Genomic DNA, 27,955 nt, shown 5'->3' with positions numbered 1-27,955 from the left:
ATTAAAATTCTTATTAATGGGTGTAGTAAAAAATAAACCATTTATTACCTGTGTTGGACTTTACAAGTCATATATAAAGTAAATCAAAACATTTAGCAAGGAAAAACAATCTAAAAGGTGCATCCAGAAAATGCGAACAAATGTTGAATTAGTGTGAAAAAGTACGAATCATGCAGAAATTCAAAATTCAGATCATGCAGAAAGTACGAATTCGTTGAAATACTATTCCAACCGGCATGATGTTATAGTTTGTTTTCGGCAGAGCTTTCGGTTGCAGTTTCAAATTGTTTTTGTCTTTCGGCTATTGCTCTATCCTCTTCCTCTTGGAGTCTAGAAAATAAGTTTCAAAATATAGATTAATGCATTTATACAGCACTTCATGGAAAAGGACTACTTGTTAATCATAACTGTTGCCTCATTTTTTTCTATTACAAAAGTAATCAAGTAATTTCTCTAAAAGGTTTCCTGACATCCCATACATTGTAAGCTTGATTTACACATTCGTTTAAGAATATCATTGCGTTTTGGGAAACCCATTATGGTGAAAAAAAATCCTGAACCAAACTAATTCCTTCGACTAATTGTCATCTTTACTATTTTACATACCTAACTAAATAACTACATAAAACTTTCTCCATTTATAACTCGAAAGTGACGACCAGTGCTAAACCAGTGCAACAATTAATAGCAGTGCTCTGACGTTCCGTCCACTCGGCTTTCGGTACGAAACTACTATTCCGAGTGATTTATCGATGATCATCGCTAAAATTCTTTCTAATCAATTGAATAGAGTCAGTCCCAGTCTTATTTATTTAAAAATAACCGTTTTTACGACCAAAATAAAAAGCAAAATTAAAACTAAAATGAAGCAAACAGAAACATCGTATATGCCAGGACACCAGCCAATACCTTCTACTGTTTACTCTGGAGTACTACAACTAATGCTTTCCTTTACCACTTTTAGGGTGTATTCAGGTAAAAAAACAACAAGTTTTTCAATTGAAATTAAGGAGCAACATAAAAACTTAAAACGAAGATAAATTATTCCGTATATCAGGGGGTACTAAACCTTCCTAAACCCTCAGTCTTTACGTGAAAGTTTTAGTTTTTGTTACCATTCTTTGAGAAATTCCACCCTGCTGAAAAGTTACCCGTGAAAAACTCTCCGGCAGAAAATACTACCAAAAGGCATCCATATACTTCTCAATGGACAAATTGCGAAGCTTACAGCCTTATCTTTGGAAGGTCAATTCATCACCGTAGGTATGGTTATCAGGTCTTTCAACTATGCTAAGTCAACGGGCTATGTAAAAACTTTTAACACATGACTTCGGGGAAAAGGGCTTCGGAGCGGGGTTTAGAAGCCCTCCAATCTTTTTGGTCAATTAAAAAGGGCACTGGAACATTTGACTTCCGCTCAAATGAGCCATCTCCCCATATTCTAAGATCACCCCTAGGGAAAAACAATAAAAAACAAACAAACAATTAAACACTTTCTGGTCTTGGTCTTTTTTCTAGAAAAAAATAATGCTAAATTCCACATTTTTGTATACAGGAGCTTGGAACCACTTCTTAGAGGTTTTCTGATAGTGCTTCATCTGATGGTGTGATTTTCATTAAGATCGATTGACTTTCTCATCAAACGATAAAACTAAAGTTAGTGCTTCGGTACCCCTTGTCGAGCATCTAGGAATCTAAAGTCGGGGAAACAGCTTGTTACTTTCGGTACCCAAGAATTTTGAAGCAATTTAAACCCTAGTATGTCAGTTATCAATTTTGGCGCTCAGAAAAATCAATAAAGCAATATAGATAACAGAGTAGTATACGCGATGAATGCCTATGGGACCCTTACTCGCGAAAACTATTTTGCTGGGAAACAAAATCAATGATGTTGATGGAAAAAAACAGGGAACTCAAAGAGAAAAGGGAATTCAAAGAGCCTTTGAGTTTAAATGAGATTTATTTTTAAGAACTCTTAAGACTTTAGCGTAAAGAGCGAAGATTGAGGAAGGGACAATCCCTCGTTTATGGTATAACTTCTACTTTATTTTAGCTTCAATATTGCTCTTTATTTTCAGTAGTACTATTTTATCGAGTTTCTGAATCTTCTAAAGAAGCATGAAAGGGCCATTACCTTCCCTCCTGCGTAATATTTTCCCTAAAAATTCCCCCAAACTTTCCACCCAGCAGAAAATTTTCCCCGTGAAAAATTCACCCGCAGAAAATACTCCAAAAGGCATCCATATATTTCTCGATGGACAAACTGCGTAGCTTACAGCCTTCCCCAGGGACTACGGAGGGTCAATTCATCACCATAGGTATAGTTACTAGACCCTTCAACTATGCTGAGTCAAAGGGCTATGTAAAATTTTTAACGCAATGACTTGGGGGAAAAGGGCTTCGGAGTGGGGCTTAGAAGCCCTCCAATCTTTTTATTCAATAAAAAAAGGCACTCGAACATTTAATTTTCGGTCAAATGAGCCATCTCCCCATATTCTAGGATCACTTATTCAATACGACCACCCATAGGGAAAAACAAACAAACAAGTAAACACGCATCGGTGGTCTTTCTTCTGGCAAAAAAAAGCCAAGTTCAACATTTTTGTACATAGGAAGTTGAAACCACTTCTTCAAGGTTTTCTGATGTGCTTAATCTGATGGTGTGATTTTCATTAAGATCGATTGACTTTTCCATCAAATGATAAACCTAAAGTCGGTGCTTCGATTCCCCTTGTCGAACCTCCAGGAACATAAAGTCGGGGAAACAGCCTGCTACTTTCGGTACCCAATAATTTTGAAGCTACCTAAAGCCTGGTATGTCAGTTACTTATTTCGGTGCTCAGAAAATCAATAAAGTAATATAGATAACAGAGTAGTATATGTGACGAGTACCTATGGGACCCTTACTTGCGAAAACTATTTTGCTGGGAAACAAAATAAATGATGTTGATGGAAGAAAACAGGGAACGACTAGTTTAAACCTTAACTAGTTACCTTTTTTTGTTAGGTAACTGGTCGGGTGGGGTAAATATTTACCCCATAACTAAAATCGCTTGTAAATAAAAAATATTCCAGATAGGAGCTAGTAATTTAGCTTTAAGCAAATACAATATGTTTAATATAAAATTGAATCATCTAGATACATTCTGGGCAAACTTTGTTGAGCTGGTCTTTGTAGCAGCCGTTTTTGCAGATGCTAAAGACCCTACAGTCCTACAGTCGTCTTCTGGTTAGCTGAACGAGGACATAAACTGCAGATCTGATTTTCGCGGCGAGAATATAAGAGTTCGTTATCTGAACTACTGGTAGACTCGATTCTGACAATATTGGACATGAACTTTAGAAGTTCTCGAGAAAGGGAATTGATGGATACTCTAAACATTAATGAGACTTCGTAAGGGATACTCCCAAATTTGTTAGGATTTGTCAGCACTGGATCACCTTTTCTTGACTTCTTGTTGTATTGACAAGTGATCTTGTGTGTAAGTCTGGAATACCAAGCATTGCGAAGGAAATTGTAAGGAGCTAGCGCTGGTATCGACGGCTAGTAGTGCAGTTGGCAAATTTTTGATCTAAAGGTCAACGCCAGATTTATTTGCCTTGTAAAACTTGACTATCTCCGGGTTGTCTGAGATTGTATCTATTGTGTTTGTGTTGTAAATTGAAGAGATCGAAGCTACTGCTTTGATCTCTTCTTAGGCACGTGCGATATAATAGTCTTCTTCTTAGCAAAGTGAAAGATTTAGGAACCAGGATCACGTTCTCTGTGCAGAAGAAACGTATCTGGGAGCTCGTGCTTGTTCTTCTTATGCAGGTAGGATTCAGTATATTCAGCTCGTTAACCAACTCAATTGAGGAGTACCAGCTATCAACGGTTATGTTTCTGTTTGTGTTAAAAGCTTGCAGAGCTAGAGTCGAAGCGGCACAGGTAGGAATGGACATCGACTGTGTGCCTACCATCTTGGTGGTGCCACAATAAATGAAGGCATTGGATAAGTAGCAGTTGAAGGCATTAGCCAGATACTGTGTTTTCAGTCCAAACTTGGATGGCTTTGAAGAGATTTACATTCTGAACAGGCACTAGCCCCTGAATGGAACAAGTATTCCTTCGATTGTCAAATGCTCAGACGGGGTGAAGTTCTAGCTGCATTCTGTAATCAAAGAGCTAACAAGACTTCCGATAGGAGCTAAATGATCTTGACATTGTCAATTCGAAAGATCATCAAAGCGCACGCAACCCTCAATGAACAGAAACCTTCGAAGACACATGATTGTTCTAAATATATCTCAGCCAGTCCCGTCAATTGCAAAAAAACTTTCAGCATCGTCTCTTCCAAATTTGAACATTCTATCTCGGTATGGCAGACCGATAAAGGCTTCTATTTTGATGTAGTCTTCAGACTTTGTAAACGAACTCTTTCACAGTGGACTGAGCTTGCGCTTGGCTCAACAGAGCTCAATTTTTTCATTGGTATGATTCGTAATTCCCTGGACCATTTTCTTACTGAACAGCCCCCGTTCTACAATGGATGGTCCTGAAAAGCCTGGTAGTTGTGACACTATATTAAAAGATCGAGTACGTGAAGTTTACGGTGGCTGCTAAGTCCATTTCGTTCTACTGTATCAACCGATAAACACACCCACGGGCCTCTTCCATCACCTTGCAAGAAGAACGTCATCTTCGCCTAACGTAATCGAGGTCTGGGGTTCTTGTACATCTACAGAACTAGTTTGACGAGCTTCTTCGTCTTTCTTTTCGTCAGTTTCACCTTCTATGACATCTTCTTCGACATCCTCTTCAAAACTGAAAATCAGTATCCCTATCGTGACCTTCATCTTCATCTGTTAGATTTGATAGATATTCTTTTCTTTCAAGACGTTCCATGACTTAATTCCTCAGTTAGTTTCTTGAGGATACTCATCTTGACTTCCTAGTGAAGTAAGGAATAAAATGGAAAGGCAAAAGAGAATAACGAAAATCAACTTCTTGGCAAGAAATACTTTTTGAACAGCAGAAACATTAAATATTTTGCTACAAAGATTGCAAGACCCTCAGTATTGGTATTGGTGAATAATGAAAGTAGTACAACTATAGTCTCTCTATCGAATATTAGCCATTCAGACTCTAATAACCGTTAATCAAAATATTTGATCTCGACCGTTTTCAGTTTTTTGCTATAAAAGTGGTCGGGTGGAGTAAAAGTTAAGTTTTAACAGAAGGAAATATTTCTGTCTGTTATAAAGTAATTGCTCTAACCAAAGGAATCTGCAAAACATGTTTCTTGAAGATCCTCCTAGCTGCTGTCCTGAGTCCAGGTGGTCTTGCTGGATTTAGCAAGATGCTGGCTTGAGTCCGGATGTCTTTGGGTCCAAAAATTAGTAAGCTACTGCCTCGGTTTTAAATACCAAGGACCATCGACCCGGCAAGAGACCTGGGATTAATAAGTCTTCTCTTGCTGAGCCCAGTCTGTCTCCAGAGAGAGCTATTTACTTTAACGCCACTCATTAAATACTAAACTAGATACTTCAAATAAAGATTAAATCTAATTAATCAAATCATGCAAAACTTTAATTTAGTTTTATGTTCTATCTTGCCCAGTTACGTCAATTTCTATTTTTCCTATATAAAATCTAAAAGACAGGAAATCACTACTTGGTGCTGAAAAGCTTTATATTCTTTCATGTGCTGTTTTCACTTTTCATCCGCTTGATTATTATCTTCCAGTGTCTAATAGATTTTCTTCATCCATTCTATCTGATCGATCGGGTTATCTTTTCCATAGTTCTCAGAATATTAAATCCCTGCTAACTTCAGCACTAGGACGTGATTTTAATACTTTAGCTGAGTGTTGTGGCCATGTTATACGGAGTACCCTTCCTGATACCCTTCAGAATACCCGAAATACCCTTCACGGAATTCCCATGTTATACCCTTCCTGATTCGGCTATGAGAATGCCACTCGTTTCACGCATTAAAATGGCTTACAAACAAATTGTGCTTTTGCATGTTTTTTTTCAAGCTTTCCTTTATAATTATTATTGATTATTTGGGTTCCATTGGAGCGGGTCTAGTTTTTTGGAGTACTCAGAACAAATTCTTAAGAACTACTAAAATCTTTCTAACTCTCTTCATTTTCTGTAAATGTTTAGTTTTAATTACTGTATATAAATTTTGAGTTTATATAGAACCTGAATCTTTTCACTCCTTCACCCTTCTTTGTGGGGATCAGTGTCTTGCACCTGGTGAATGATTTCTTTTTTTGGTGGAGATAGATATTTGTTTTCATAAATACTTGGGATTATAATAGATTATCAGTAGATACTAGAAAGAATAGTAACATCTAATGTGTTTTGTTATTTATTGCATCTACTCCCCAGCCTTGATTTCACGCCGTTGAAAAAGTGGGACTTACTTTCCAACATCTTGAATCTGAACATGGTAAGGAATGTCTGCTTCTCTTAGAATAGCCTCTAGCTCTGGGATTTCTTCTTCAGAAACCATGATGTCAACATTTCCAATTCTAGGAGGGGTCCAAAAGTCATATTTGCCATTTTCGTAAAGGTTTGCTAAAATTTGTACTTGTTCTCTGTTCCGTGTAACTGCTCGGGTTACCTGGTATCTGAAAAACAAAACCCTGAACGCTTAGAAAAATTATTCATCCATACCTTAACATGATCATATCTACCGCTTAAATGCAATTACGTCATGCTTAATGCCCTCCCCCTCTTATACCCCGTGATGCTTAAGATAAAAGTTAAAGTTTATAAGTTTTAAAGTTTTAAGGCAATGCTTCGTGAAAGGGGTTAGTATGTGTACTTGAGTTAAACAAAACAGTAAATCTTCAAGATATTAGAAGGACATCCGCCTCCATCAAACACTCCTTACACAAAAGCTCCGCTTTTAGTCAAAATGCATTTTATTATTTCAAATAACAGAGCTTCCGTTAAAATTTACCATTTCCACATAACAGAGGACCTGTAATCCCTTCAACATCAATATCGTAAGCTTTGTGTAAATACATTAATCCAAACTAAGCAAAGTTAAGGAACAAACTCCTCATTGAAGGGCCACTCACGTGAGTATAAAATTTGAGACTAAGAAGAAAATTTTGTGACCTTAGGTTCCCACATCTCCAGATGAAAGGATGACCAGATGACCTTCCCTTTAATCAAAGAGTTCATGGTAACGAGATGTGAGCAGGGAGCATCTTGCCCCATGGTAACTGAGACTAAAAAAACAGAATTTCGATGAGAATAGATACGTAAAAAAATTAGCTTTTAATGCTGATCCCAAATGTTTAAAGTTCATTAAGGTTTATGTCACCCTTCAAAAGCTACGAGCCGGGAAACATTTATTTGATTTTCGAAAAAGAGGGAAACACCAACAAGAAGTCAAGCAATCTTAGTGAATCATATCAAAGAACCCTCTGACGAGGTATCTTCAAGCTGTTATCTACAATAATGCAGAATTTTGAAAAAAAAAGTTTTTTCAAGAGTGAGGGTTGTGGCGAAGAGAAAGGGTTTAGGAGGGGTAGCCCCCCTCATATACAGAATAATTTATGCTTCTTTTAATTCTTAATGCTACTCCTCACTTTCAGTTGAAAAAAATGTAATTAATAGTAGGCCTACAGTTGTGGCTTAACTATTCAATGCTGCAGTATCCTTGGTATTATCATATAAACGGTCTATATAACGGTAAATTTCTTCGAAATACTAAAAACTCTAGATTTCAGGGGGAAATCAAACAGTTTTGTACCAATATTTATAATATAGTAAAAGGGGGAAATCAAAATGTTTGGCACCGATGTTTATAGTTATACATTGACTGGGTCTTTATTGATTAAATAAAAAAAAACTTGTTTTTTTAACTGCAAGTAAGGAGCGACATTAAAACTTAAAACGAACAGAAATTATTCAGCATATGAAAGAGGCTTTCCCCTTTGCAACGCCTCTCTCTTTACGCTAAAGTTTGACTCTTTCTCACAACTCTACTTTTTAAAACAATAAAAAACTTTAGCGTAAAGAGCGAGGCGTTGCTGAGGGGACAACCTCTTTCATTTACAGAATAATTTCTATTCATTTTAAGTTTTAATGATGCTCCTTACTTACTAAAAAAAAAAAAAATGTTTTTTTATTTAATTTCTGAACGTTTTTCAATTAATACATGTTTCGATTTTGGTTCACCGCACATGAATAAACAAAACAAAATTTGTATTTTAATTATTTTTTGCTAAATGGCTTTCTCATAGTTTTGATCGGATGATTTTGATAAAAAGGGGTGGGGGAGGCGTAGTTGCCCTCCAATTTTCGGTTACTTAAAAATCCAACTAGATTTTTAATTTTTTTGTGCGAAAATTTTTGTTAGTAATTAACATACTTACCTTACGAATTAACTTACGTAACGGACTTCTATATTTTTGTGTACTTTTATTATGCATATAAGGGGGTTTGCCCACTCGTCAATACCTTGCTCTTTACATTAAAGCTTGAATTTTATCCCAAATTTTTAAGAATGACCCCTGAATCACAAAAGCGGTAGAATAAACAGTTGAAATTACTAAAAACACTCTAGCGTAAAGTGCAAGGTATTGTGGAGGAGAAAACCTTATTATATACGTAACATTTTATATTTGTTTTAAGTTTTAATACTACTTATTACTTCCAGGTGGAAAAAGTTTTTATTTATTTTCTCATTGTTTCTTTTTATATAATGCTAGAAAACCCTGCGCACCCTTCATGGAGATTCTCTTCCCTTCTGATAAGTTCCTCCATGGAAATATCCTACCATGTAACCCAATCCAACGACCCACTCCCACTCCAACGCGAAAAAGTCACCCTGAAAACTTTTGTACAATTCATATAACCTTTACTATATGTAATTAATGGTCAAAGTTTGTAACCTGCAATTTTCCCCAGGGACTGGGGGGATTAAGTCGACCCCAAAGACATAGTTATTATGTTTTCGACTAAGATGAACAGAATGGCTATTTTGAAATTTTGATCTAGATTACTTTTCAGAAAAATTTACGTGGGAGGGGGCCTAGGTGACCACCAATTTTCACTTAAAAAGGGCACTAGAACTTTTAATTTTCATTAGAATGAGACCTCTTGCAAGATTCTAGGACCCCTGGGTCGATACGATCACCCCTGGGAAAAGAAACAAACAAATAAGCACGCATCCGTGATCTGTCTTCTGGCAAAAAATGCAAAATTCCACATTTTTGTAGGTAGGAGCTTGAAACTTCTACAGTGGGGCTCTCTGATACGCTGAATATGATAGTGTGATTTTCGTTTAAAATCTATGACTTTTAGGGGCTGTTTCCCCCTATTTTCTAAAATAAGGCAAAATTTTCTCAGGCTCGTAACTTTTGATGCGTAAAACTAAACTTGATAAAACTTACATATTTCAAATCAGAACTAAAATATAATTCTTTTGATGTAACTATTGGTATCAAAATTCCGTATTTTAGAGTTTCGGTTACTATTGAGCCGGGTCGCTTGAACAGTTACCAAGAACTGTTTGATTGTCACTCAGTATCATTTTTGGTCCCATTCAACGAAAGTTGTTGTCTTACGAGATAAATGGTAGAATTCTCTGTTTTGCTATTGCTTCCTCTATTTTGTTAAATAAAAAGGGCATTAGTGCATACCCGATAACATTTGACCAATGATTAGATATGATTTGCTGTCTTTTCAATGTCTACAATCCTTTGTGGTAGCAAAATTATCTAGAACAATTATCAAGAACAAAATTATCTAGAACGAATACCTTTGAACAATGATTAGATATGATTTCCTGTGTTTTCAATGTCTACAATCCTTTGTGGCTATAAAATTATCTAGAACTAAGGTTGGGAGGTTTCGAAAATTAAATTTTTACAGAAACAAAGGGTTAGGTGTATGAATAAAATCATCCTCTATCCAATAAAGAAAAGGACGAAGACACTCTTTTTTAAATGAGAGGTTTGACGACAACAGAAAAATTGATGCCATAAAACGGCGGCATTTACTTGTTTGTTTTTGCGAAACACATAGACACCAACCTAAATATATGCAAACATCAAAACAGAACTTTCGAGAAGTGCACAAAAGTAGTAAAGCCACTTAAAATTTTAGTGTAGAAAGTTGGTGCAAAAGATTTCTTCTTACTGTCATGGTTCTTCGGAAGTTCAAGTCAAAGGATTCGCAGTTACGAACTGTAGGTAAGGAGCGACACGGCACAATAGTAACCGAAACTAAAATGCACAAAAGTAGTAAAGCCACTTAAAATTTTAGTGTAGAAAGTTGGTGCAAAAGATTTCTTCTTACTGTCATGATTCCTCGGAAGTTCATGTCAAAGGATTCGCAGTTACGAACTGTAGGTAAGGAGTGCCGCGGCACAATAGTAACCGAAACTAAAAAAAACAGGACTTTGATATGAATAGATATATCAAAAGAATCGATTTATTATGCTGATTTCAAATTTTTAAGATTCATTAGGATTAGTCTTACCAATCAAAGCCTACAAGACGGAGAAAATTTGGCTGATTCTTGAAAAAAGGGGGAAACAGCCCTAAAAGTCAAAGAATCTTAAATAAAATTGCACCATAAGATTCAGCAGATTAAAGAACTCTATTGTAGAGGGTTCAAGCTCCTATCTACAAAAATATGAAAATTTTGTATTCTTTGTCAGAAAAAAATATCCCAGACAAGTGTTTATTTATATATTTTTGTTCGTATAGAACAAATCCCATATAGGAAATTAAAAGTTCTAGTGCTCCTTTAAAATGACCTAAAAGACTAGGAGGTAACCAGCCCCCCTCCCATGCACAGTTTTTTCCCAAAGTTGTACGATCAAAATATTGAGATGGCCTTTTTGTTCAGTATAGTTTAAAAGTCCAAAAACTATGCCTTTGGAGATAACATGACACCCTAGAGTCCCCAGGTATAAACATTCAAGTTATAAGATTTGCTCATTGGTTATATGTTGTATTTGTTGTTGGGAAGTTTGCCTACAAGATTAGCAAAAACTTATCGTACCAATCTAATCAAGTAATATTCTGTCCTAGCCAGAGTGAATTCATATCCATCAGCCCAACAGCATATTGGGAAAATTGAAAAGGAATATGAATCGTGTAATTTTCTGAAACAGCCTTAATAGTCCGGGGTATATATTTGCAGAGATTGAATTATCTGCAGAATCTTTCCATGTAAGGAGAGATTTTTCAGTGAAGGGGGAGCCAGACTTCCCGACGCTATTTAAAACACCATTAGAATTTTTAGATACGTTCCCTTAGAGAATGATATAAACTTGTTCAAAGCCTAGGAAAATAATCTCTCCTAGAGAAGTTTTACAGAAGTTTTCCAAGAGAATGATACAAACTTGTTCAAAGCATAGGAGAGTACTCCTTCTTCGAGAATTTTTCGAGGATTTTTTCTTAGAGAGTGATACAAAGCTGGTTCAAAATATAGGAGAAAACTCCTTCTTAGAGAGTTTTGAGAGATGTTTTCTTATAGAACATTATAAACTTGTTCAAAATATAGGAAAATATTCGTTCATTATGAATGTCAAATAATACTTATTAGAGAACGATATGAACTTGTTCAAAGCATAGAAAAATAGTCCTTCTTGGAGACTTTTTACAGATGTTTTCTTAAAGAATGATATAAACTTGTTCAAACATAGGGAAATACTCCTTCTTAGAGAACTTATAGATATTTTCTTAGAGAAAGATATAAACTTATCCGAAACGCAGAAAAATACTCCTTCTTAGACAATTTTTAGAGATGTTTAGAACTTATTCAATTTTTAGAAATTATTCAAAATACAGAAAATTAGTCCTTCTTAGATAATGATAGCCCTTAGAGAACACTAAGAGAATGATATAAACTTGTTCATTATGTTATTTTCTTAGATAATATTCTAAGCTTATCCAAAACATAGGAAAATAGCCCTTGAATTCAAAAAGTACCTCCTCCCACAGCATGGGTACCTGCAACCCACGTAAAGCCAAAAGGCTGAATAAGAAAAAGACTAAATCCTTAAAAAAGGTTTAAGTTTTCATGAAATACCCATATAAATCATATTGTTTTTCTAGCTATTACAAACTGTTGGTTGCAGGTACCAAGGGTGCGGCATGTTGGTTGCAGGTATTATGGGTGGGTTGGAGGTACTCATTCCGTCGGAGGAAATACTTTTAGTGGTCAAGAACTACTTTCCAATGTTTTGGGTAAGCGTGGATCATTCCCTGGGAAAACATTTCAAAATATTCTCTATGAAGGAATTTTTTTCGTATATTTTGAACAAGTTGATATCATTTTTTAAGAAAACATCTCTAAAAATTCTCTAAGAGGGACAATTTTGCTATGTTTGAACCTTTTCATATCATTCTCAAAGAAAAAAATCTCTAAATATTATATGGAGGATTTTTTGGTTGGGGGAGGGGTTGAGAAGAGGAGAATATGCTGGGTGAACTTTCCATCGAGGAATTTGTCACGGGGGAATAAAATTTACATGAAGGGAGCGCAGGATTTACTAGCATTATTGAAAAAAACAATGAAAAAACAAATACGAAAAAGTTTCTTTTCAGCTGGAAGTAAGGAGCAGCATTAAAACTTAAAACAAACAGAAATTATTACCCATATGAGGGGCTCACCTCCTCCTAATACCTCGCTCTTTACGCTAAAGTATTTTTAGTAATTTCAACTATTTATTCTACGGCTTTTGTGATTCAGGGGTCATTCTTATTGAATTGGTACAAAATTTAAGCTTTAGTGTAAAGAGCGAGGCACTGACGAGGGGGCGAACCTCCTCATATATGTAATAAAAACATGAGAATACAAAAGTTCTTTACGTAAGCTAATTTATAAGTTACGTATATCTTTTACTAATAAAAAAGATTCGTAAAAAGTTAAAAGTTCAAGTTGCCTTTTTAAGTAACCAAAAAATCGGAGGGCAGCCAGGCTTCCTCCCTCGCTCTTTTTTCTCAGAATCATTCGATCAAAATTACGAGAAAGTCATTTAGCCAAAAAAATAATGCAAATTTCGTTTTAATTATTCCTCTGCGGAGAGCCAAAATCAAAACATGCATTGATTCAAAAACGTTCAGAAATTAAATAAAAAAACAAGTTTTTTTAACGGGAAGTAAGGAGCGACATTAAAACTTAAAACGAACAGAAATTACTTCGTATATGAAAGAGCGCCTTCCTCGTCAACACCCCGCTCTTTACGCTAAAATTTGTTACTGTTTCAAAAAAGTAGAATTAAGAGAAAGACTCAAACTTTAGCGTAAAGAGCGGGATGTTGATGAGGAAATGTCTTGAAAACGTCTTGAAATGTCGAGAAGCGTCTTGAAAAAATGTCTAAAAATTTCCTGAAACTTCTTGAAAAACGTCTTGAATAAAAATGTCTTTAAGCGTCTTAAAATGTCTTGAAGAGAAATGTCTAGAAACGCCTTGAAGAAAACATTCCCGATTACATAACATGCACTTGCGTCCATTTACATGAGGAAACGAACCCTATTATGTAACATACGCATGCATATCTAAGAAAACAAACCTTATTACGCAACATGTACGTTCATCCTGAAGAAAACATTCCATATTATGTAACAATCAAAGGAATGACAAAGTAAACATTCTCTATTACGTAACAGTCACATCCATCTCAAATTCCTTATTATGCAACAATCACCTGCATCTTGAACCAAATCTATAACACCAGCATCTTAAGGGATTCGATCTTAAACTTCTTCGTTATCTTAAATAATTACGGAAGACAAGAGTAGCTGCTATGGGCCGGCTTAAACCTGAAGATAGGTCACTACTTTTTTTTAAGTTTTAATGTTGCTCCTTATTTCAGTTGCAAAAAATTGCGTTTAATTTATTTTAAAATAAATCCAACGGTGGGAGAAGATGAACCCTGGTGTAAACGGTTGACTAAGACTAACTATCTTCTTTAATAATAAAAAAAATCATTACAGGACGTATTTCGCTACAATGCATCAACTAATTAGAAGACCCTCTCTTGACACGTTTTGAGATATCTTATCATGCACCGGACAAGTTTTTAGCGTGAACACCCCAGCCCTCTCTTTTTTGGACGTTCTACTATTGAAGCATAAAGTAAGGTGAAATATTAGTTGTCGAAAACTGATTTTTCCCCCAGGAATATAAAAGGGCATACGCTTAGAATTGGGGTAATTGAGAAGTAAATGTGATAAGAAAACAATTTTTATTTCATAACATGTTGAATGATTGTAGTTCCATATTTTGAAGGTGCTTCCATTATAATTTAAGCCCAACTCCATCTCTAATGTGCATATATATATATATATATATATATATATATATATATATATATATATATATATATATATATATATATATATATATATATATATCTCATATATCATATATATATATATATATATATATATATATATATATATATATATATATATATATATATATATATATATATATATATATATATATATATATATATATATATATATATCAAATTATAAGCTATATTTCCATTCATTTGGCCATGCGTCACTCTTGCTTCAACCCGTGTACCCGTAAATTCAATCACCGCTGACTAAATCAAGACACGGGAAAAAATACATAGGAAATATATAATTTTGGGCTAATATTTGCACATAAGGGGGAGCTGAAGGTAAACCAGGCTGGAAGCGCATTCAAAAGGAGATACCTACAATTTGTATTGCATATTATGAAGTAAGAAATGTTTTCTTAACACGTTTCCCTCTCAATAGCTCCAATTCTTGGCTTATACTTGCAAAACTATTCACACTTTATTGGAGTTGTTGAAAATAGCTCATTGAAAATCAAAATCTTATTTTAACCTTTCATCTAATTTTATCTCATCAAGAAAAATGTTTGTCGTCCGATTATTTTGAACAATAGACTTTGTCAAAATACTGATAACATTTATAAGAAATTTTCTGCAAATTTTCTTCTTTTTAGAGTTTAAATTTTTTTCAATCTTCACATTTGGTTTTATTATACTCCTCACACTTTTTTCACAAATCTTTTTTTGGTGGTCGTCATTTCTTTTTTTGTATTTAATTTACAAGTCCAGTTTCGACTAGCTCTTTTAAATCAACAGAAACCCCATAATGAATTGCTTAATAAACAGCTAATGAGATTGTATTAATAGTTACTCTATTTTCCTTCAATGCTCTTTAAACCATCTATAAAAAAAAACCCCTAGGTACTTCCGTATTAGCAAGAACACACTCGAGAAGTGAAGTTATGTTAATCCTAAGGAAATATACCAGAATATTATGATGAAAACATAATACTTTAGTTTATAGTTTGGGCTATATATTTGCACATAAGGGGGATGGGGCAAAGTAGCCTAACCTAACCTTACCAGCACTCCCCCATCCATAATGTGCAAGTATATAGCCCAAATTATACAAGTCAGATGCATTCTGTCACCTGTCATTTGTCTTTATGGCTATGAAATCGGTTTTCTTACATTGTTTATTCAGCAAACTTCTCGATTATGTTCTGGCTAATGCGGAAGCACTAAATTTTATACACAACACTGAATCCCGGGCAACTAATAAACCAAAAGGCATTGTAACGCCTAGATTCTGTACAAAAAAGGCCAACCCAAAGTTAATTTAGCCAGATAGCAAATAAGCGATTTATATTCAACGGAAGTTGTGTTCATATAATCTATATATTTGAATCCCGCCTTTGATACTGTTTCATAATTGTAACCGTCTAAGCTCAAAACAGTTAAGCCCTTATCCAAAGAGTATGGGAAACTAAAAGAGTGGAAACTTTGGCGATTTAACATGGGTTCAGTTTCAGGTTCATTTTAATAATAAAATAAGTTACAAAATGTCCAGAGCCCGGCTGAGAAGACAAATTCTTAATACACGGGATGGAAAAAAACTCCTTTAAATAAATACAACATCCATACTTCACTACATGCAATTCAAACAAGCGTAATTAAACATATTCCCCCGTCAATTGCCCGGTCAACAGCACCACCCGGTGACGCGTCCAGCGAAATAAACATAACAATAAATAAAAGATACCAAGAATCCTGGAGAATGCCTAGGTCCAGTATCATAAAAAACCATATAAAATGGGAACAAACTTAACATCCCAAAGACAACCCCCACCAACCAACAACAATTCACTTATCACAAAAAATTCCAAATAAATCAACATAAATTTAAGTTTTCGTTTATCTGTTTTAATTGATTTTGAAGCATCCATTTTCGACGTATAAATATTCCAATACCGAATTACCGAGTTTCGAAGGGAAAATTTCGATCTTTCATTTACTATTCTTGGCTGATATAATTTTTTGAAATTTCTAGTTAGATGTCCGTGGTCAATAATTTTAAGTAGGAAAAGGTTCGAGGAACAAAAAAACGAGGGAAGTAAACCACGGTCATACTTCAGTTTGAAGAGGAAGAATATTAAGGAAGCAATACAGAGAATCAGCTGACGACTTCGCTGGATATAATTTAGGGGAAGCCAAGTAGCTCTTAAGGACCCGCAAAGCTTTGTTCTGTTGTCTCTGAAGTGGCATAATATGAGAACTAAATGTGTTAAGGTAAACAAGAGATGAAAACATCAAATGAAAATGAATAAGTGCATAATAAATTGATCTCATTGCTTCAAAGAGAAGGGATGACCTGAGTATTCGCATTATACCTATATTTCTCCCCAATTTCATTCGCAGATTAGATTGATTCCATGATAGAGTAGAGTCAAGGAGGACTCCGAGGTATCGCATAGTTGCTGCTCGTGAAATCTTTATTTCAAAATCACTTGATTCAATTAGTTGAAGCTTAGGAACTGCAGCGTTACAATGCAAGAATTCGACAAATTTCGTTTTATCAGCGTTCAGAGCTAGGTAATTTGACTCAAGCCACAATAGAAGGTGGTTGAAAGCTTCTTCCAATGCAAGTTTCAAACAGCTCACATATTTCCCTGCGACAGTACACACAGTGTCATCCGCAAATTGCAAATTTAAACCAAATATTCTCATTGAATTATTCAGATCGTTCACATAAATTAAGAAAAGTAGGGGACCAATTATTGACCCTTGCGGGACACCAGTGGTATTAGATTGACCAGTCATTTCAGATGAAACATCACCTCCATCAACATACTGAGAACGGTCCTTAATATAAGATGCTATTAGGGATTTTGCTGGCCCTCTTATACCATAATGATCCAACTTATGTATTGAAATATCGTGAGATACTGAATCAAACACTTTTTTAATGTCAAGAAAAATGGAAGCTGGAATTTCTCAACGGTCAAGAATTTCATGGACATACTGTGTTAGTAATAGGACCGCATGATCGGTAGTGTGACATTTACGAAATCCGAACTGAAGGGGATCTATTATTTCAAAATGATCTAAAAAACGCACTATTCTATTGTACAGACAACGTTCAATTATTTTTGAAAAAACCGACAGGAGCGGTATAGACCTATAATTTTATGGAATTTTTTTCTCTCTTCTAAGAAAACAAATGTAAAGTAAAGAGCCACTATTCTTGAGTCTTTTAACGACGAAGGAAACGTCCCATTTTTAAGTGCCAGGTCTATTATATGACATAAAATGTGCGAAATTTGGGGTAGTATTTCTTTCAACAGAAATATCGATGATCCATCAATAACCTCATAATGACCATTTTTCAAAAAAGTTACTACATTCTTTAATTATTGTTCAGAAACCGGTGTTAAAATATTGACATCATGTGATGGCGGAAGGAAATTTCTAAAGTCATTTTTATTTTGACTACTTGACCCCGATGAGGCAGCAGACTCAACAGTTTTTCCCCTATTTTAGCAAAATGCTGGTTTAGGGCATCTGCTATTTCCTTCTTGTCATTAAAAGGTACTTGATTTTCAGGCATGCACATTTCATCTGGAAAACTTTGGTCCTTCCTTTTACTAAGGCATTTGTTAATTAGGAACCAAGTCTTTTTCGGAGAGAAACGAACGTTCTCAAACTCTCGTTCATAATAATTCCGTTTTTCCAAACGAAGAATTTTTGACAATTTACTTTTATACCTTATAAATTCATAAATATTTTCATCAGATGGACAGTTAAGTTGCCTCCTGAAAAACTGATTTTTAAACTTAATAGATTTTAGCATGCCTTCGGTTATCCACGGCTTATTAGGAGATTGATAACGTCTCAGACCAATCTTTTTTACCGGGCATGTTTCATCTAATATTTCCTTAAACTGCTTTAAAAATAAATCCATGACGTGGTTCACATCCTCAGATTCGAAAGGTCCATTATAATTCATAATACTTAATCTTTCTTTTAATAGTCGTAGCGTATTTTTATTGAGTAACCGTGACTTTTTGGAAAAAAAATTTTTTTTTCGGTTTAAGCTCACTTTTTAATTCAGAAAACAACATGAAATGATCAGAAGAATCCACCATCACTATCCTCATCAGGTTAGTCTCGAAATTTGTCATAATATCGTTAATCAGTGATGCCGACGTTGCATTTACTCTTGTAGGTATGCTACAAAGTGGTAATAAACAATGCGACAAGCACATCGATAGAAAATCTATCGCATTTTTGCTAAGTCTACACTCATTCTTTATCTGTTGTCTGATGTGAATCATAAATCCAATTGATGTTGAAGTCTCTAATCAAAATTACTCTTCTGCACTTGCATGATATTAACTTCATGAGGGTATTGAGTGATGACGAAAAAGAAGAGGGTGACACATGAGGGGGCTTATAACAAACGTAAGAGGCAACATTCTCATTATGTACTAGCTGTTGGGGAGGCGCTTCGCACCACCCCAACACCTAGTTGGTGGGGGCGCTTCGCCCCCTCCCAAGCCCCCCCGCGCGCGTAAGTCGTTACGTGCCATATTAGTTACGCGTCATTGTAGTTGTGTCCCTGTGTCCCACCTGTGAATATATCTGTCTATATATATAACAATAAGTTGTCTGTGTGTGTGTGTGTGTGTCTGTCGAGTGACGTAATGTTCGTGTGTCGACTGACGTCATGTTTGTCGACTGACGTCATTTTAAGGGTTGAGCTGTATGCGTCATGAAGTTGTTTGTCGACTGACGTCATGTTTGTCAACTGATGAAATTACATACCGGGACATCGGGACACAAATGACGACCGGGACACAGAGAATATAAATGACGACCGGGAACCTGTGATGAACCTGAAGTAGCTATATGATCTATATCATTATTGTTAATATATTTATTTTTGGGGAGAGCCGCCACAGATTCGTCCATATTACCAAAGTCTTTTTTCACTAAATCATGCGCTAGAATTTGTTTAAGGTCAAGCGGATCCGCCTCTAGCCTATTAAGCCTATTCCCAACATTTGTAAATTTAGACATTAATTCTTAGAAGATAAATAATCGCTGGAGGCGCCCCCAGGCGGCACAGGCAAAGATAGGAAAATTAATAACTGAATTGAATAAAATACACACTTAAGAACCTGATCTACATCTACAATAAAAAAGAACAAAAGAGAAGACAACAAAAGACAAAAAAAGGATCATGATTATTACGGCTCGATCGTATTTCATTTTTAATCAAACCATGATGACGACCAGAAAAAAAGAAAAATATATATATATATATATATATATATATATATATATATATATATATATATATATATATATATATATATATATATATATATATATATATATATATATATAAATATATATATTGTTAGTATACACCCATACTAACAGCAAAAATAATCACTTATCTCGACAAAACCCCATAAAAATAAGAAATCAGATGAACTTTCAACTGTTGTCATTTAAAAAAAATAATAGTCATTTTAAATGATCATTATAATCGTCACTGCAGTTCACTGATAACTGTTAAGCTTCATGATGGTCATCGTATTTTATCCACTTTTCAGAGCTCAGGTGACATACTTCTAACCATAGATCCGCTCCCTTTTGTTTGATCCTGGAGGACTCACATTTTCTAGCTTTGCGCAGACCCTTAGCCTTAACAAGGAGGCTGTTCCTAATATCGTTAAGTTTGGGAGGAAGATCACACACAACGCGGGCTCCGGACCCTTTAAGCTTCCCCACATTGCGCGTAATTAATGGCACATCTTTGTCGTTGCTAAGGGAAAGAAAAACTGGTTTTAACGTCTCAGTTCTCGATGAGCCCCGCCTAGTGGTAATGTTATTGCTTGTTTTAGACCCCAGTCTATGCAAATTGTCAATTGTAATATTGCTAGAAATTCCCAAAGTATCACTGATCCATGATTTCATGTGAGATTCCAGGGTTTGGTTACCCTTTTCATTTCGTACACCATGAATGATGAGGTTTTTTCTTCTGCTTTTTAAGTCAATTAGCAATAGTTCTTTCGACAGTAATTCGCAGGAAGCTTTATGAGCATTCAGTTGACTTTCGAGTTCACGAATCCTATTTCCACGTTCTATTCCATCCGATTTTATGATTTCAATATCAGCTTTCAAACTCACAAACTTCAGTGACAATTCCTTTCGGTTTGCCAAATTATATCAAGTTTCATCAACTTGGCATTAATGCTAACTTTAAAGTCCTCAAAATCCTTTTTGCTGACGCTCGCCACCTTTCCATGGAAGAACTTCTCATGGGGGAAGACTTTCAAAGGAGGGGGCGCAGGATTTTCTAGCATTATTTAAAAAACAATAAAAAATAAATATGAAAAGTTTTTTCTACTGAAAGTGAGAAGCAGCATTAAAACTTAAAGCGAACAGAAATTATTACGCATATGAGGGGTTTACTTACAAACGTAGTTACAAATTTAGTTACAAACTTAAACCAGTGTTTACATACAGTAATGGTTATTTGGAAGTGTATACACGTTTTTCAGGGGGATTAATTTGGTTTGGGGGGTTGAGGGGAAAGGGCTACGTGGAAGGATCTTTCTTTAGAGGACTTTGTCACGGGGGCAGAGAAATTCAATGAAGGGGGCGCAGGATTTCCTAGAATTATTATAAAAAAAGAAAAAATAAATATGAAAAAGTTTTTTTCAACTGAAAGTAAGGAGCAGCATTAAAACTTAAAACAAACAGAGATTATTACGCATATGGGGGGTTCATCTCCACATAAATATCTCATTCTTTACGCTAAAGTAGTTTTAGTAATTTCAACTATTTATTTTACAGCCTTCTGGTTCAGGGGTCATTGTTAAGGAGTTCGGACAAAATTTTAGCTTTAGTGTAAAGAGTGAGGTATTAGTGAGGGGTCTAACCCCCTTCATTTACATAATAAAAATATTTATAATTCTTAAGGTACGTATATTTTTTACTAATAAAAACGTTTGTTAAAAATTAAAACTTCTAGTTGCCTTTTTAAGTAACCGAAAAATTGGAGAGCAACTAGGCCTCCTTCCCCACCCCTTATTTCTCAAAATCATCTGATCAAAACTAAGAGAAAGCCATTTAGACAAAAAAGAATTAATATACAAATTTCATTTTAATAATTTATGTGCGGAGAGCCAAAATCAAAAATGCATTAATTCAAAAACCTTCAGAAATTAAATAAAAAAAACTAGTTTTTTAACTGAAAGTAAGGAACGACATTAAAATTTAAAACGAACAGAAATTACTGCGTGTTTGAAAGTGGCTGTTCCCTTCTCAACGCCCCGCTCTTTACGCTAAAGTTTTTTACTGTTTAATAAAGTAGAATTGAGAGAAAGAGTCAAACTTCAGCGTAAAGAGCGGGGTGTTGAGAAGGAAGCAGCCCCTTTCATACAAGGAGTAATTTCTGTTCGTTTTAAATTTTAATGTCGTTCCTTACTTTCAGTTAAAAAAACTAGTTTTTTTTTATTTAATCTAGTTAGAATCACCTTAGATCATTCCTTGCTATCAACAATAATCTTATGCAAAAAAAAACAGGTTTTGCACGGTTGGCTTAAGCAAGATTAAATAAAAAAAATAAGTTTTTTTTAACTGAAAGTAAGGAGCGACATTAAAACTTAAAACGACCAGAAATTACTTCGTATATGAAAGAGGCTGCTTCCTCATCAACGCCCCGCTCTTTACGCTAAAGTTTGACTCTTTCTCTCAATTCTTCTTTTTAAAACAGTAAAAAACTTTAGCGTAAAGAGCGGGGCGTTGATGAGGCAGCAGCCTCTTTCATATACGAAGTAATTTCTGTTCGTTTTAAGTTTTAATGTCGCTCCTTACTTTCAGTTAAAAAACTTGTTTTTTTTTTCATTTGATTTCTGAACGTTTTTGAATCAATGCATGTTTTGATCTTGGCTCTCCGCAGAGGAATAATTAAAACAAAATTTGCATTTTTTTTTGGCTAAATGGCTTTCTCATAATTTTGATCAAATCATTTTGAGAAAAAAAAGCTGGGGAGGAAGCCTAGTTGCCCTCCGATTTTTTGGTTAATTAAAAAGGCAACTAGAATTTTTAATTTTTTACGAATATTTTTATTAGTAAAAGATTTACGTAACTTATAAATTGGCTTACGTAAAGAACTTTTGTATTCTCATATTTTTATTACATATATGAGGGGGCTCGCCGCCTTGTCAGATCCTCGTTCTTTACACTAAAGCTTAAATTTTGTCCCAATTCATTAAGAATAACCCCAGAATCACAAGAGCCGTAGAATAAATAGTTGAAATTACTAAAAATACTTTAGCGTAAAGAGCGAGGTATTAGGAGGAGGTGAGCCCCTCAAATGGGTAATAATTTCTGTTCGTTTTAAGTTTTAATGCTGCTCCTTACTTCCAGCTGAAAGAACTTTTTCATATTTATTTTTTCACTGTTTTTTTTTTAAATAATGCTAGTAAATCCTGCGCTCCCTTCATGGAGATTTTCTTCCCCCATGACAAATTATCGATGGAAAGTTCCCCCAGCATATCCCCCTCTTCTCAACCTCTCCCCCAACCAAAAAAATCCTCCTGAAAACGCATGTACACTTCCCAATAACCATTGCTATATGTAAGCACTCGTCAAAGTTTTAAACTTGTTGCCCCTCCTACGGGGACTTTGGGGGAGTAAGTCGTCCCCGAAGACATAGTTATAAGGTTCTGCGACTACGCTGAATAAAATGGCTATCTCAGAATTTTGATCCGTTGACTTTGGGAAAATAATTAGCGTGGGAGGGGGCCTAGGTGCCCTCCAATTTTTTTGGTCACTTAAAAAGGGCACTAGAACTTTTCATTTCCGTTAGAATGAGCCCTCTTGCAACATTCTAGGACAACTGGGTCAATGCGATCACCCCTGGGAAAAAAAACAAAAAAAAACAAGAAAACAAAAAAACAAATAAACACGCATCCGTGATCTGCCTTCTGGCAAAAAATACAAAATTCCACATGTGTGTGATTTTCGTCAAGATTCTATGACTTCTAGGGGGCGTTTCCCCCTATTTTCTAAAATAACGCAAATTTTCTCAGGCTCGTAACTTTTGATGGGTAAGACTAAACTTGATGAAACTTATATATTCAAAATCAGCATTAAAATGCGATTCTTTTGATGTAGGTATTGGTATCAAAATTCCATTTTTTTAGAGTTTTGGTTACTATTGAGCCGGGTCGCTCCTTACTACAGTTCGTTACCACGAACTGTTTGATAAAATGACCAGCCAGAGAATAACAACTGTCTTACAGTGTTAATGATTATATCCAAAAAAGATGTTTTCAGTATGAACCCTCAAACAAGACAGATATAAGTTGATATGATATGAGTTGAAAACTACTAGCGCCAGATGCAGCGTAGTGGCTGGCGAAACCGTTAAAATATCAATTAATAAGTAGAAAAAATTCCATTTGAACTGGATAATTGGTAAAGGCCTAACCAAATAGTATTGTAAACTTATAGTTTCCCATGCTCTTTGGGCTTGATCTGTATATTTACATCACCTAAAGGTGAAGTCTCTGGGTAAGTCGTAAAAATCAAGTGTGTGGATAATTAGGGTAGGCTAACTTACTGTTTAAAAGACATATTTAAGGCCTAGCCTATTTGTCAATGATGGCAAAGGGTTATGCCTAATTGCCTTGTTAACATAACTAGGCGTAGCATATATTACAAGGCCTAATTATTAGTAGGCCTAGGTTTGATGAGGGCAAATCATGGCTAATTAATTAGGTCTAAAAAATGCAAAATTTTGCCAGCTGGTTGATGGCATTGGTGATTTTTTTTTCACTAGCGCTAGTTTTCACTCTTATGAGTTGCCAATATTCTTCGCCCTTATCATTCGTAAATAAAAGTTAGCTCTTAAGAATACTTCCCTAAGATATTAAAAGATGATGATCATTTTAGTAAAAAAAAAATTACCCTTTGTAGGAAACTTTCCCAGGAGCAACCATCCCACAAAAAAATAAAATAAGAATCTCCTTCATGCTCGAAGTTTCTGAACTGACCAGATGACGTTCCTATTTCGAAAACAAATGCTATCCGCCTCCTCAACTGATTGCGTTTCCTTCAAGTACATGTAATCAAAACTAGTTTCAAGCATTTGGTTGGGAAATGAGATAAATCTTACGGATCATTTAGTATTCAAACATGTTTTAACAAAAAAAATATTCATTAGTTTTAAGAAGAGCCGGTAAAACCTTGAATAAAACTGTAAATAAGGGTTTTCTTTAGTAATGTTAACAAGAAGTCAGGGAAATTTTTTGAGCATTTTGTCGGGTAGAATATTTTGTCCATGAGTACGATTTCATATTTGATTCCACTAACGAGGGATTTCATGAGTGGAGGAGAAGTATTATTCTCTCTACCCTGCTTTTCACATTAACCTTGCCTAATTTGCACTTGTAAGTATTAAGAATTTACGAGTTCTTCAACTGATTGACATTATCGTGAAAAAGCTATGCTTTGTGCAATGTTAAGTAATTTTGCAAGTTTAATTCCCTCCCTCGCCATAACTCACCCGATATGACCCAGTTCTTTCCACGCTCGGACACCTTCTTTACGCTACACTCATGCACCTATTGGAAATTTTTACAGGAGCGCTACTTTGCAATGCAATCTCATTGCACTAACGTCAATGTCATCATTTTGTTTGATAATCAAAGATTAAAACGCCAACAAAGGACTGACTATATGTCACAGACACAAAGGATGTAATACAGACATTCAACTGAAATAACTTTATAGTAGCCTACAGACAATTTAGTGCTTGTGCTTTACTGTCCTCAATTTCTTCCTAAAATGTTTTAATAAAGGTTGTCTAGTTAACTCAGGGCTATTCAAATATTTAAAACTAGTTGGTGGGGGCGCTTCGCACCCCCCTCCCAAGCCCCCCCGCGCGCGTAAGTCGTTACGCGCCATATTAGTTTCGCGCCATTGTAGTTGTGCCCCTGTGTCCCACCTGTGAACATAGATAGATATATATATATATATATATATATATATATATATATATATATATATATATATATATATATATATATATATATATATATATATATATATATATATATAAATAAGTTGTCTGTGTGTGTGTCGAGTGACGTCATGTTTGTGTGTCGACTGACGTCATATTTGTCGACTGCCGTCATATATGGATTGAGCTGTATGCGTCATGAAGTTGTTTGTCGACTGACGTCATGTTTGTCAACTGATGAAATAACATACCGGGGCACAAATGACGACCTGGACACAGGGAATATAGAGGACGACCGGGAACCTCAAAGAGAAATTACAGATTGGGACACCCGGACACAAATTACGACCGGGACACAGGGAATATAAATGACAACCGGGACACAGGGACACAACTACAACGGGGACGCCGGGGGCACAGGTGGGATATATAAATGACGACCGGGACACAGGGATTGTTCGAATAGAAATTACAGACCGGGACACAAATGGCGACCGGGACACCGGGACACAGGGAATATAAATGACGACCGGGACACTCAAAGAGAAATTACAAACTGGGATACCGGGACACAAATGACGACCGGTACACAGGGAATATAAATGACGACCGGGACACAGGGACACATCATTAAAATAATGAGGTATAGATCTGGATACGGATTGTTTTTCCCATGGACAATTATACGTTGCATGTTCAAGAGTCAGTAAACCTGGCAATCTATTTATATGCACAGACAATGGGACAGCGAAGGATGTTGTATATTCGCATGTTTTACGTAGTTAAAAACATATATATATATATATATATATATATATATATATATATATATATATATATATATATATATATATATATATATATATATATATATATATATATATATATATATATATATATATATATATATATATATATAAATATATATATATATATATATATATATATATATATATATATATATATATATATTTATATATATATATATATATATATATTCACAGGTGGGACACGGGGACACAACTACAATGGCGCGTAACTAATATGGCGCGTAACGACTTACGCGCGCGGGGAGGCTTGGGGGGCGCGAAGTGCCATCCCAACAGCTACTATATATATATATATATATATATATATATATATATATATATATATATATATATATATATATATATATATATATATATATATATATATATATATATATATATATATATATATATATATATATATATATATATATATATATATATATATATATATATATATATATATATATATATATATATATATATATATATATATATATGTATATATATATATATGTGTGTGTGTTTTTAACTACGTAAAATTTGCGAATATACAACATTCTTCGCTGTCCCATTGTCTGTGCATATAAATAGATTGTCAGGTTTACCGACTCTTGAACATGCAAAATATAATTGTCCATGGGAACAACAATCCGTATTCAGATCTATACCTCATTATTCTAATGATTGCTCTTGAGCTTTGTTGATGGTAATTGCTAATTGAAGATTCCCTGTGTCGCCGTCGTCATTTATATATCCCCCTGGGCCCCCGGCGTCCCCGTTGTAGTTGTGTCCCGGTGTCCTGGTCTGTAATTTCGGCAAACAAACAAACAACTTATTTTTATATATATAGATTGCTGAAGAAGTTCAAGTGATTAATTATAAATGTTGTCTGTATCATTTAAGCATATATTAAAAACAAATCTGGTAAGTGTATCAAAGCTAGCTAGCTTTTTTAAGCCAAGTGCTTTGTTCTGAGAGTCTCACTAGCTGTTAAACCTCTCCAAAACTAATGATAACAAGGATATACTTTGGACATCTGAGACAGCCTGGGACAATCAACATTAGTCATAGGTAGTCTTGTGTTGTTGTAAAGCTTGTGTTGGGGTCTAGTTAAATAAATACTATTGCCTAATAAGAAGAACAATACATTCAATTTTTCCTTCGGTTATTTATAATATGGGCTAGCAGACCTATCCTGGATTAGTGGCTGCTACGATTACCAGATTTTCGATTACGATTTTCCAGTCCTTGGCTATTTATCAATTTACCAATTTATTGAAAAGCAGATGATGGTTGTAAAACGACTGTGCCGGTATTGCACTGTCATACAGACCCCCTTACCACAACTGATGAAATTGTTATCAATATGATAACCAATAAACAGGCCAGTCCATTGGTTGTGAGCACCTTTCTTGCAGCTGAGGAACGAGGACTTGAAGATGTAGCCAAGTATGTCAAAGGGAATGAAAAAATCTTTTCAAAAGTTAAAGTAGCCCCTATGCATGTTGCTTCAAGAAAATTGGAATAAAAAACGAATGCCGTTGGACAAAGCACAGTTTTCTCAGAGCTTATGATAGTGAAAAGAAATTTCTGTGGGATAGATGCCAGCACTAAGAGTGGACTGGAACAGTTTAAAATCAGTCTGAGCTTTCAGCTCTTTTCATCTGCTCTTTCAATTTTTGAGCTCAGGGATTCTACGTTGGTGCTTTGAAGTGGTGTTAAGTCTACCATGACAATCTTTCTGAGAGAGGTCAGTGGCTAGCGTGGATGACCTGAAAACCTGAACTTCGAAGAGGAACATTG

General features: G+C 35.1%; 1 protein-coding gene across 1 annotated transcript; it reads right to left on the bottom strand.

Moving 5' to 3' along the window:
* Nucleotides 1-23: 23 nt before the first annotated feature.
* LOC136031926 (uncharacterized) lies at nucleotides 24-24,445 on the bottom strand. The gene is made up of 3 exons (XM_065711918.1): nucleotides 24,287-24,445; nucleotides 6,414-6,620; nucleotides 24-330 (listed from the first exon to the last, which is right to left on the bottom strand). Exons 1-3 carry the CDS (start codon nucleotides 24,349-24,351, stop codon nucleotides 243-245), a joined length of 360 nt encoding a protein of 119 aa, XP_065567990.1. The 5' UTR covers nucleotides 24,352-24,445; the 3' UTR covers nucleotides 24-242.
* Between the last annotated feature and the right edge of the window lie 3,510 nt (nucleotides 24,446-27,955).

Source organism: Artemia franciscana, chromosome 10 (genome assembly GCF_032884065.1).
Source record: "Artemia franciscana chromosome 10, ASM3288406v1, whole genome shotgun sequence".
Taxonomy (NCBI): Eukaryota; Metazoa; Arthropoda; class Branchiopoda; order Anostraca; family Artemiidae; genus Artemia; species Artemia franciscana.
The sequence above is the reverse complement of the archived record's forward strand: the minus strand, read 5'-3'. Positions and strand labels throughout refer to the sequence as shown.